Raw genomic sequence first — 12,757 nt, 5'->3', positions numbered from 1 at the left:
GATACACAAATCTTGATCATATTCCAAGTACTGGAGAGCCCAATTTTCAAGCAGGTTGCCCTTTCAGCAGTAACATCTCCGCACTGTTCAGCAGTGGAGAGCCTGAGGGCTGGATAAAAAGCTTCCACAGGCCACATCTGGGCCCCGGGTCTTATGTTTGACACCTCTGCCCTAGAGCAGTGTTTCTCAAACTTTTAGCACCAGGCCCTGCTTTTGAGAATGAGAATCTGTCAGGACCCACCGGAAGTGATGTCATGACTGGAAGTGACGTCATCAAGCAGGGAACATTTTTAACTAGCCTAGGCTGCAATCCTATCCACACTTACCCAGGAATATCCACACTTACCTTGACTATCATTGTTAAAAGCACATCAGAGTTTAAAGCACAGACCTGTCACATTTCCCCAGATGCAGTCATGCTCCATGGGAGCATCAAGTCAAAGAGATTAAAAACAAAATGTTGAAATGAATGGGGGCCCACTTGAAGTTGGCTCACGACCCACCACGTGGGTCCTGACCTACCGTTTGAGAAACACTGCCCTCGAGTTAGCACCCACGCTCTCCTCAGTACAGGAGGAGCAGCTGCGCTCCCTCCGCCCTTCTTTGCGCGCGAAACTGGGCTTGGCGTGCCAGGCTGGCCAAAGGTGCCTGCGCTCGTCCCCGGGGCTGCCCACCCCTTGCTCGGCTGCCAGCCTCCTCGCCCTCCCTTCCGCCAGCCCAGCAGGCGAAGCTTTCCAGACGGCGCTTGTCTGCTGAGGGGGCTGGACTGCCCTGTTGAATTTCCGCAGGGCGCGCAGCCATTGGAGGTGGGAAGGAAGGCGAGTCGCGCCTGGCTGGCTGGCTGGCTGGCCGGGGAAGTTTGCGCGCCCCCCTGCTCTGGCCAGGGGCGCGCCTTGGAGAGACCCCTCGGGACTGCGGGGGGCCCTGCAGAGGGGAGGCTCCGCGCTCTTGCGTCCCAGTGCAGCAGCGCCCAGCTCGCTCCCACCCCGGCTCTGCCCGTCACCCCTACCCCCGGGCGGCGTGTGTGTGTTTGCGCCGGGGAGCGAGTGTGTTCGTGCCTGGGCAGGCAAGATGGCGACAGCGGCGGGGTCCGGCGCGGAACTGCTGGGGGCTGCCTCGGGGGAGTGCGTGGCGGGGGCGCTGCCCCCCGAGGAAGTGGCCCGCAGGCTGCAGAGCACCAGGCGCGAGCTGAGCAACAGGCGTAAGATCCTGCTGAGGAACCTGCCCGCGGAGAGCAGCAGCCAGGTGGGTGGCAGAGCGCGCGCCCCGGGGGGCGGGGGGCGGGGAGGCAGTGACCACCACCACCTCCCCCTCCCCCTCCCCCTCAGCCCGGGGCTGCCTGTAACTGTGGAGTGGTGAGGACAGGGCTGCGTGGGTGCTGCGTCTCCCAGGACAGGCAGGACCCCAAGGCTGAGGAGGGGAGCCAGTCCTTAGGTGGGGGGGGGGGCGCAGAGAGAGTGACCACCTGCTGGGAAGCAGCAGGTAGGCAAGTTGGGTGGGAGGGAGACCTGCACACCTGGCCCTTCAGAAAATGGAGATAGCGGGCCAGGTGAGCCCCTTCATCATCCAGGAGTCCTGCAAAGACTGGCTGGGCGGGGTCCTCTGAAAGTTGGCTGACCAATCACAGCTCCCGCTTCTGAGAGGTGCCAGAGGAGGGGGCGGCAAGACAGGAACTGTTTCTGGCTCTGGTGCACATGCAGAGCTGCCTCTGGCTTGCCTATCACTGGGGCAGGCTGGCTTGGTGTGTGTGTTCCCCCCCCCCCTTCTTGGGAGTCAGGTCAGCATGAACTCCTATTCCTCATAAAAGAAACGCAGCCAAAGATCCCTGGCTGGCAGGGCAGCCAGGATTCCCTGCTGCCAGAGCAATGGAAAAGAAGATGAAAGGAAATCGATACTGCTTCTGTTCTCCTGCCTGGAGAGCAGATGTGATTGCTCCCTCACTCAGCACTCTGCCCACATCTTAGTTTACCTTTTGAAATGCATCTTGTCCTCCCCTGTCAGTGTACTGTCTGGTGGGTCTCTTGCCCTTCCTGCCAGTCAGCCTTTTTGTTTTGAACAACTTATTTAGGCACACAACTGTAGTGCCACCAAAGGCGGAACGCCGCAAGAACTTTATTCTAAAAATTGAACAGATTCATCAAATCTCAGCTAGCTTCCATTGCTGACATTTCTGGTTCTTCAGTGCTGTTCCATTTGCTTTAGATATGAGAAATGTAAGTAGAAGAGAATTCCCCAAATCGTGAGACAGGACAGTGTAAAAGGAAAGGTGTGGTTTATGCCGTCATAGTCCTGGCAATCTGAGAAGCCATGTCTGCTAGAATACTCTCCACTACACAACTATTAACGTTGCAGGAAAATAAGCCTTAAATTTAATGTTGTACCAGGAATTGCAAATGTCCGAAAAAGTTGTCAACCCACAAACCATTTTCTCTGGCCTTCCCACCTATGTATTCTTATAATAGTCATTTTGTTTCTACAAATCTATTGAATTTTATTTCTGGGTGGCTGAAGAAGGTTCTTGCTTGCCATAGGTGGGTGGTGTTCTACAAGCTGCCATTCATCATTCAGAGATGCCTATCCCCCTCTGATTTCTGATTAATGTGGCTCGACCAGGGGTGTCCTCCAGGTGGTTTCATGTGGTGGGCCAAATAGCATTCATGGCACCTGCTGATGGCCGGAAATGAAGTCATTATGCTGGTGAGGGCCAGAAAAAATGCCTAGACTCTCGTTGGCTGCAAATAACAGAAGAGAAACTATGCAAATCTTGATCACATTTTCAATATATGGGAGAGCTAAATTATCACGTGAGAGCCCAATTATCATGCTGGCCATCCTTTCAGCAGAGCTGCGTTTGCTGCAGCATCACTTCACAGCCCAGCAGCTGAGAGGCGCTCTGAGAGGTTATGCATTGGAAGAAGCAGTGCTGCTGAAACGGTGGCTCTGGGGGAGTCCGCTTGTAGTGGTGGCCTGACAAAGAGCTTTTGGGAGCATCCCACCTGTGGGCTTTATGTTTGACACCTACAGGCAAGACATTGGCAGGAATCCAGACAAGTAATCTCTAAGTCAGTGATTTTCAATCTTTTTCATCTCATGGCACACTGACAAGGCACTAAAATCGCCAAGGCACACCATCAGTTTCTTGACAATTGACAAGGCACACCACAATGACATCAATGGCTCACATCCCCCAGTGGCCCTACTAACAAATGATCCTTCCCCAAATTCTCATGGCACACCTGCAGACCATCTGTGGCACACCAGTTGAAAATGGCTGCTCTAACTAAATTTTAAAAATACAAATGTGTTTCAGTTCTGTGACATGACTAGAAAGACATAATATATTATTTTAAATAAAATACTTAAATATTCACAGCAAAAGAGGTTCAGTCATAATGTCAAATAATTTCTCTACCACTGGGGACAAGTTGCTTTATTGTACAGAAAAACTCTGAGGGCATGTATCGTTCTGGTGCAAAGAAAACATATAATACAAAACAGCAATAGGATTGCAATGGCTGTTACCAAAAAAGGAATTCATTGCATGGATGTTTTCATTTTCGTTAGCCATGCTGTCTGAGCGCTCTTGAAACGTATGCTGTGTAAGAACTACTTTCCTAGATATCCATAAGAGTGTTGGGTTACACATAGATAGGAGCAATACTGTATGTGTTTGCAAACCTTAGTGCCTAAACATATTTTCCTTTCCTTTAGGGCATTGTAATCATTTATATAATTTGAAAGTAAAATGAACTTTATTTCCCTTAGCCTCCTGTTGTTACAAAAGATGCTGTTTCAGTTAGAGTAAAACTAACTGTATTTATGAACAATACTGTATATAAGCCAGGGTGACCGGACATCCTCTTTTTCAGGACATGCCCTCTTTTTTAGCCATGTGTCCTGGAGAAGAACTTAAATGTCCTCCTTTTCCCTGTGAGCAGGCAGCACAGAGCCTTCTTGTAATTAACACATTATTTGTAATATCGTTTTAAATTTAATAATAATATAGTATTTAAATTAACCACATGAAATCGATATACAAGTTTTCTTTTTTTTTTGCTTTTGTTTTGTCATGTCCTATATTTTTCTGGGATGTTCTACATTTTAGGGTGCCTGGTCTTCTGTGGACCTCTTATGACATCTGGTCACCCTGATATAAACAGATGTCTGTCATAGGCATGTTTATTATATATAAATATGATTCCATAGATTATAAATAGAATTCTAAGTTGCTATATAGAGTTCGTCCTGAACCTAGCAACAAGTCATTTGCAACAAGATGGTGTTGGAAAATACTAGTTCAAGACAATTGATGGAAATGTTGATTGCACCTTATTTCATGACATGTTGGGAACATGCTCACGTATGTACACAATGCATTATGGGAGGAGACTCTGTTGAATGGTTTGCCTGTGGATGTGCTTTGCGATATAGATGCATGCCTACATCTATGCATGCCTACATCTAATCTGCATTTATAGTTCCCAGTGCAGCAAGAGAAGCACTATGCAAATCTCCTTTGCCATATGGATGCTGGAAGTCTGTGCACTGCCCTGGCAACAGTCATTACAAATGTGCCGTAGGGTACGTTGCGGTGGCCAGAGGACAAGAGGCACTGGTGGAGAAGCCAGCTTCACTCATTGCTGGGCTTCTGTGCCAGTGGGAGACATAGAAGAGCATGTGTTTTTCTGCTGAGCAATGGGAAGACATTTTGGGACAAGGGAAAGGCAGGGAAGGGTGAAACTGGGTAGGGGGAGGGCAGGCCAGAGGGTGATTCAGGCCCAAGGGGGGTGAGGTGGGGATGGCAGCAGAAGAGCCTAATATGGGTCTCCTCGGTTCTGTGCTACCTAAATAGCTGACACAACTCTATCAGGGCCACTGGAGACACAGTGGCCACAAAATAGCTGGCCACAACTCTATCTAGACCTATCAGGGCCACTGGAGCTCTACACGGGAATGCTCTACAAGGGAACCAATGTTCCCTTACCCCAAGGAAACCTCCAGCTGCTTCTCTGGTCTTGCAAGATACAGCAGTTGCGATTTTGGCGCTGCTGTACTGGGCGGCCCAGACAAGCATAGAATTCAACCCTGAGGCTGCAATTCCATGTGCGGCATTTCAGTCCTATTGAAATTGGTAGGGTAGACCTAGTAAGCATGCATTTGATTGTATTGTATTTTTCAGCAGTTTGACTTTAGGGAAATGTAGATTCACTTTGTAATGTTTGGTGTTCGTTATTTCTAAGCTTATGAAGTTTTGTCTTCTGTTTCTGTAACTGGCCCAGGAGCTAGTATTAATAACTCATTAATTTCAGTAGCAATATTTGATGTAAAAAATACAGTGATATTTTGATGCCATATCTGCTATGACGTATGTTTTGCAGATGTCATAGTGGCCTTTGGTGAGCCATTTGTGCTTAGGCATCTCCCAAGGTTCATGGTTAGGGGTTGCTTACCTGGAAAGCCTTAGGTCCTTCTTCACTTTCTCCTGGTGCTCTTCTATGTTGCATGATTCCTCCTCTTAAAAAAAAAATACTGTTTTTAAGAAGAATGGTTGGCAACCTTCAGTCTCGAAAGACTATGGTCTAAGCCTACAGCTCCCGGTATTCCCAGGTGGTCTCCCATGCAAGTACTAACCAGGCCTCGCCTTGCTTAGCTTCCAAGATCAGGGATGTGCAGGGTAACCGTTGCTGCATTTAAAACAGTTGTTTTTAAATATTTGTTCTGTTTTGCTGCTGTTATAGAATAAATGTAATTTTTCCACAATATGTGGAATGATACTGTGTCTGGTTGGGGGCATCGTGGGAAAACCAAAATGGTGGGCAATGGCTGCCAAGAACTTCATTCTGTTGGTGTACAATTGAAATAAACAAAGTTTACTTACTTTGGGGAAAGCAGGGGAAAGCATTCCAAAGCTAAGATGACTGTGAAAAAGGACAGATATTGACAAGAGGGCATGTTGGGGTGCTGGAGCCTTTGGGTGTCACATGCTGACATCAGGTCTGTGTTAAAAACATGCTTGCTCTCTTTGATCCTGTCTTTGTTAAGAGATACAGTGGCATCTTATGTCTTCACAGTTACTAAGTTTAGGTTGACATGCAACCCATTTATTAAGCAGAGTTTTTGTGAGTCAGTTATGAATAATTTAAATGTTTGCTTTATCTGGTAAGTAAGAAAAGGACATTTCTAAGATAATGGCGCATAGTATTTATACTGGAATTTTGTTTTGTACTTCTCTGCTTATTTAATAATATCTTGCATGCTGCATTTTTTCATAGTTAAGTAGTTTTCCTCAGAGCTATATTCCATGTTCGTTATAGTGAGGCAGCTTTTTCTTATGCCATTTTTGATCCTTCTCGTAAAAGATATTGCTATGATTTTGTTCCTTACTCCACTTATCCAGGGAATTTAGAAAGGACATATAGGTTACTGCTAAGAAGTAACTCTAAGGTTGCAATCCTAACCTCACTTTCCTGGGAGTAAGTCCCATTGAACACAATAGGACTTACTTCAGAGTAGACCTGGTTAGGATTGTGCCCTTGGTCTTTCAGGAAGTGAATAAGTAATGGGAAACATCTCATTTGTAGCATGGTGTAATAAGTGTCTCTTGTCTTGCCCATCTCCTTTCTCTCATTATAGTAGGTAGCCATCTTAGCAGATGGATAAGAGGCTAAAAGTGATCCATTTATTTTCAAACACCAGTATAGCTATTGTATTTGGATTTAGGGTGATTTACAGCCCAATCCTAAGCTTTCGGCACCCAGAGGAACAGTGGTACCGAGAAGCTACCTGAGATCTTCTTTCGTCCCCTTCCTCCAAGGTAAACCCCAGGCCTTGTAATGGAACTTCAAGTCTGCGCCTGCTTTTTTGCCAGCAAAGGCTTGAGAATCTCTGTGTCGAGCTTTGCAACCTGATATGGACCACAGGTTCTGGCAAAAGAGGCCTCCGCAGATGCCTCCCCCCACCCTGTAAACCTGCACCACGACCTGGTGGTGCAGCCTACCTTCGGTGCTCCCACAGAATTCTCCACCTGGCTCTTGGCCCAGCACCAGCACCTCCTACTGTGAGGGTGCTGTAAATGTGCTTTATGGCATGTTTACAACACCCAGCGCCAGCACTGGAGCTAGGTGCCGGCACTAGGGCCCATTAAGATTGGGCCTTAAATTATCTTGAAATCAAAGGCTGTGAACGGACGTAAAATTAAGTATTCCTATTTGTTGACCTGGCTGAAAGTAATGACACTAAGGGCGCAATCCTAAGCCCTTATGTCAGTGCTTTCCAGCACTGGCATAGTGGTGCCAGTGGGACATGTGCTGCATCCTGCAGTTGGGTGTCACTCATGGTGGCCTCCTCCAAGGAAGGGAATATTTGTACCCTTACTTCAGAGCTGCATTGCCCTTATGTCAGTGCTGGAAAGCACTGACATAAGCGTTTAGGATTGTGCCCTAAGTTGCCATTTGAGTTTGGAAATTGAGAGTGTAGTGTGGCACAGTGTAACTAGAGTGCTGGACTTAGATTGGGAAAGTCAGTGTTAGCATTCTCATGAAAACCTCTTGTGGTACAATCCTATGCACCTACTCAGAAGTTGATGTGTGTCATTGTGTTCAATGGAGCTTACTCCAAAGAAAGCATAGATAGGATTGCAGTCTGGGTGACTTCAGGCAACTTACTGTCTCTCAGTCTCTATCTTACTGTTACAAGGATGAAAAATCTGATAGACCTACATTGCCTGAACAGCAGACTACAAATAAGATGATGATAAATTATTTATTCCTGTGATACAGGGCTATCTCTTGCCTATCCTTGTTCATTCTTTACAATGTAGGTGTAGCAAGCAGGACAGCAGTTTTACCCCAAATGAAATGGAGCACGTAAGCAAATGTATTGCTGTATTATAAGGCTGGGAGATGCCATTCCTGAATGTACACACTGACTTGGAGTTGCTGAAGCAACTGTTACCATCTATAGGTCAGGTGGTCCCAACTATACTGATAGGTGTGCAAATATTGTCAGACTCTACAACAGTTGTTTAAAGTAGAATATTAGCTGCCCCAAAGTGTAGTACAGTTTCCAACATCTATACCAATTTTTAGTAGATTAGTTTAATGTGTGTGAATCACTTTCAAAAGTAATTTGTAGAAGTCAGCAGGGACTGTTAGTATTTGATGGACAATTTAAAGGGTAATGATGTGTGCTGATAACAGTAAATATGTATTGGTTATGTTGGTTTCAGGCATACCGTGTACTGTGTTTTTGGTAAACAAATGCATCTTGCATAGAGGAAGATGCTTCTGTGTCATGTCTGTGTACTCTCTTTGATCCACTTCTCAGTGATAGGGTAAAGAGAAGATCCTAAAGAAATTTACCTTCTGTGAACACACCCCTGTGGAATTGCCCTTCTGGTTACAGTTCTGATCTCCAGCATACACCAGCCATTGGGCAGGTCTGTTTGATTACAGAGAAGTAGCAGTAACATAGTATCAGTGTGTAGTCTGAGGAGCCGCGTCATGTTTTATTAATGTGGCATTTGACAGCTGTTAACCGATGAAATAAGAGACTGGTATCCCATTTGACTAAAAAGAATACACTCTATCCTGCTCAGATCAAAAGAGAATTACCCGCCAAGCTATGTAACTTGAATTAGCAGGCTGGCAAGATGGAAGTATGCTGTGATCTAGACTTTTTAGAGTTGGAGAGAGGCATTATTACAAAATGTTTTATTGAGAGCCCTATAAAGTTGTGTGTGTATAAGGAAACTGGAAGTGGTGTTTTTTTCAGCTGAAAAGTCTTTTCAGCACAGCTCCAACCCCCTTCAGAGGGCTTAAGGAGCCAAAGATTGTGAATTTGATTATCCACAATTTGTGGTATCCTTGGGGGGTCCGAAAATGGATTCCCCTGCAGATACTGAATATACACCAGTATACTTAATACAAAGCCAGTTTTCTTTTTTCACTTGATCCAGTAAACCAGGACTTCAATTTTGTTGGTTGGTATTGGAATTGTAATCCCAAACCAGAAACTCCACATTGAATTTATTTTTGCAGTCAAGGAATTCCAGGGTATATGAATCATACCTGCTTATTTGTTCTTTTCATAGTTCTTGGACACTTGTGTGAACTTTTTCCCTGTCCAAGATTATTTTTATCAAAATTCTAGCAGATATTTGAATTCGTGATAAACTATGGAGGCCTGGTTGACACATGCAGCAAAATGATCATGTACTTTAAACTGAAGCTAGGGCTGGATGGTGGATGGTCTGCATTTATGCTAAGCTCCAAACCCCTACCTCCAGATTTTACAAAAATTGTTTTATTGGGCTCTTTCAGTTAGGCATATATACAAATGAAAAACTCTAAAGTTAGGAATAAGAGCCAAGTAAGCAATGCATGTTACATTGTTTGATGAAGAAAGAATTTTGTGGCATCTTAAAGATTAACAAATTCAACCATCCCTTTCATTAGATGCATGAAAGCCTTTGTTTCTGACTTCTGCCTTCTTCCCTCCCTGACTAGTGAAATCCCTTGCATAGCGCTAAGCTCCAGCTGCTGTTCCAGGGAGGAAATAGGGCCACACCTGCTTCCTGAATCCCATACAACTATGACTCAGCAGCCACAGGCTCCTATCCCTGGTAAGCGTTAGCAGAACTAGCTCTGCTATGTCACAAAGGGGGTGAGAATTGCATTTTTGAATACTCTCCTGAGTTTTTAACTCCTTGTGAATAGAAAATTGGCACAGGGTTCACATGGGAAAGAATTCCAAAGTGGTGTCCACTGCTGGTAGTTGGAAGTAATGCTGTCGAATCTTTCAAAGACATTTCTACAGTTTCATTGACATTGCCTTGCTAGATGAGAGGGAGAGTACCAGGATGCAGGTCTCTTGTTATCTTGTGTGCTCCCTGAGGCATCTGGTGAGCGTATGAGATACAGGAGTCTAGATGGGCTTTTGACCTGATCCAGCCAGGCTTTTAGTATGTTCTTATTCCAACCTCATTCTGCTGCATGTAAAGACCCAGCCCACTTCTTGAGGTGGGTACAACTCCAAGGAATACACTAATGTGTACCCTAAACCATTGTTTCTCAAACTGTGGGTAGGGACCCACTAGATGGGTTGCAAGCCATTTTCAGTTGGGCTCCCATTCATTTCAATATCTAATTTTTAATATATTAGACTTGATGCTACCCTGGTATGTGACTGCCTTTGGGAAAATGTTACAGACCTGTACTTTTGACAAGCTACTATGTATATTCTTTTAACAATGATAGTAAATGGGATTTACTCCTGGGTATTTATGGGTAGGATTGCAACCCAGGGTTGTGAAAAATTTTCCTGCTTGATGATGTCACTTCCAGTTATGACGTCACTTCTGGTAGGTCCTGACCGATTCTCATTCTAAAAAGTGGGTCCCGGTGCTAAATGTGTGAGAACCACTGCCCTAAACCATCAGATCAACTGTACCTAACAAAACAACATAACAAAATGGCAAAGAAGAAGGCAACATTAAATTGTGTTATTACCCACAAATCTTAAATGCAAAAAAAGCCAATAACAGACTACCTGTGCAACTGGCAGCCCAATCCTATCCACACTTTCCTGGGAGTAAGCGCCATTGACTCTAATGTGATTTACTTCTGAGTAGACAGGCATAGGACTGGGCTGAAAGTAGATACAGATGACTGAGGGTCCAATCTTATCCAATTTTCCAGTACTGGTGCAATTGTGCCAGTGGGATATGCGTTGCATCCTGTGGTGGAGGGGCGGTCACTGGGGCCTCTTTAAGGAATGCGCTGCGCTGCATTGTGGCTACATCGGAGCTGGAAAATTGGATTGGGCCCTGAGTCCTTTTGCTATTCTCTTTGTGATGGTCCAGATAAGATGCATCTCTACTTGAAATTAAATCGTTGTTCAGTGACTGTGCTTAGGTTTGCCTGTTGAGACATAACTTAATCTTCATTTGTCCTTGCTTATCTAGACTACTTTCCTTAAAGTCAAGGTTTGCAGGCCTCACCTCCAAAGTTTTGGTGACCTCTGTTTTCCTTGATGTCAAGCAGGAACCAGTTTAAATTGAATCTCCTTATAGATATTTTGAGGGAACAAGCTTGTAGTTCATACAGGCCCAGCATATTCTTGTTTGTTGAAGAAACCTCATGTTCCCTTCTGGAACTATCTTGATTTGGCCAGGTTGGGAATCATAACTACATACAGCATAACAAACTACTAAGGAGAGTGTTGTTAATCTATAAACCCAGTCCCTAATGGTCATATCATAAAGGAGCATAAAATATAAACCTAAAGGCCTAAGCCTAAAACAATAAAATTCTCTTCATCCTATTAAAAAGCATGACACAGGTGTTGCAAGTTTGACTTGGGAGCAGTGCCCTCTCTGAGAGAGAGAGAGAGAGAGAGAGCTCACCTCACTGCAATTTCTTTTCTTCTTTGTTAAATTAATGGTCAGTTTTGTTTCTTTCAATACATAAGAGGAAGAGAATGCAACAATTTCTTGGGGGGAAAAAAAGAAATATGTAGCACCTGTACAACGGGCAAGTGTTACTGCATTCCATAGAAATTTGCACAGAACTGGCTAATTACAGAGGAGGGAACATTTCTTATAAGAGAAATAAAAGTTCATTGAGATGATCAAAGTTAATTTTGCTCTTTGATTGCACTTTTGTGGCCTTTTTTTCTTTTTCTTTTGCAATAGCTTATGTGGTTTCGGTATGCACATATTATGTGTTGATGTGTTGTGGTAAAAACAAACTATAAAGTGATGATAGGAGGTAGGGGTTGCCATGGTTAACCATAAATGTTGCTAAAGTGAATTGGTCCTGGTGTTCAAATGGTCCTCATCTTCCATGGAAATGTGACTGTTGCAGTTTTGCTCCAAGATTCTATTTGTGTTTCAAGTTAATGTATCTCTGTAGACTTCACTGTAGGGAAGAATTGTCTTATTATATGAATCACCTTGGCAGTATCTAAATATAAAGCTCCCATACTGATAGGAAAGTGGCCACCTAAATGGGATCCACCCACAACGACAATAAAGGTTTCTGGGTTCTTGTTGAACTCCAGAAGTTTGAAACTTCTTTGAAAACCAGCCAAAGGGGGCAAAAAAAGTCCCAAAAATTATCTGCTTTTCAGCAGACTCTAAGGCAGCGATTTTCAACCAGTGTGCCATGGCACATTGGTGTGCCACGAATGCTCTGCAGTTGTGCCATGGAAGTTTGGGGGAGGGTCATTTATTAGTAGGGCCATTGGGAGATGTGAGCCTCCCACCAGCAGCAAGGTGTGCCTTATCAATTGTCAAAAACGAATGGTGTGCCTTGATAATTTAGACTCTTTGTCAGTGTGCCGCAAGATGAAAAATGTTGAAAATCACTGTTCTAAGGATTAAAGAGAGGGAAAGTGCAAATTCCTAGAGAGGCATCACATTCTGTCAGATGCAAAGGAAAGTACTCTTATTTTCAGTTATTTACTGGATAGATTTTGAACTGCACTTTGACTTTTTTGTAAGTTGAGGAGTGGGACAGATTGGGGAGACAAAGGACAGAAAAGGGAAGCCATCTTGAGGGCCCTTAAGTGAGGTAGAAAGGCAGGGTATAAATCTCTTAAATAATAATAAATAAGTAGATTTGAGAGAGAAAATGTAAGGCTGCCTATTGCAACATTTTGTTGTGGGAATCCTCTTGTACAATGTAATCTTTAACTGGAAACTGTGTATGCTATCCTCTGGCAGTTTCTCTCCCTCCCCCCCCCCCCCAATAAAACA

General features: G+C 44.5%; 1 protein-coding gene across 2 annotated transcripts in view; it reads left to right on the top strand.

Moving 5' to 3' along the window:
• Positions 1-843: 843 nt before the first annotated feature.
• Positions 844-12,757, top strand: part of RAVER2 (ribonucleoprotein, PTB binding 2) — a 49,433-nt gene continuing 37,519 nt past the window's right edge. For both annotated transcript variants that reach the window (XM_066625089.1, XM_066625088.1), the window contains exon 1: positions 844-1,245. In XM_066625089.1, coding sequence (XP_066481186.1) covers positions 1,072-1,245 — 174 coding nt within the window. In that variant the 5' untranslated portion in view covers positions 844-1,071. The remainder of the gene's footprint in view (positions 1,246-12,757) is intronic.

This window comes from Tiliqua scincoides, chromosome 4 (assembly GCF_035046505.1).
Source record: "Tiliqua scincoides isolate rTilSci1 chromosome 4, rTilSci1.hap2, whole genome shotgun sequence".
NCBI classification, from domain to species: domain Eukaryota; kingdom Metazoa; phylum Chordata; class Lepidosauria; order Squamata; family Scincidae; genus Tiliqua; species Tiliqua scincoides.
The sequence above is the reverse complement of the archived record's forward strand: the minus strand, read 5'-3'. Positions and strand labels throughout refer to the sequence as shown.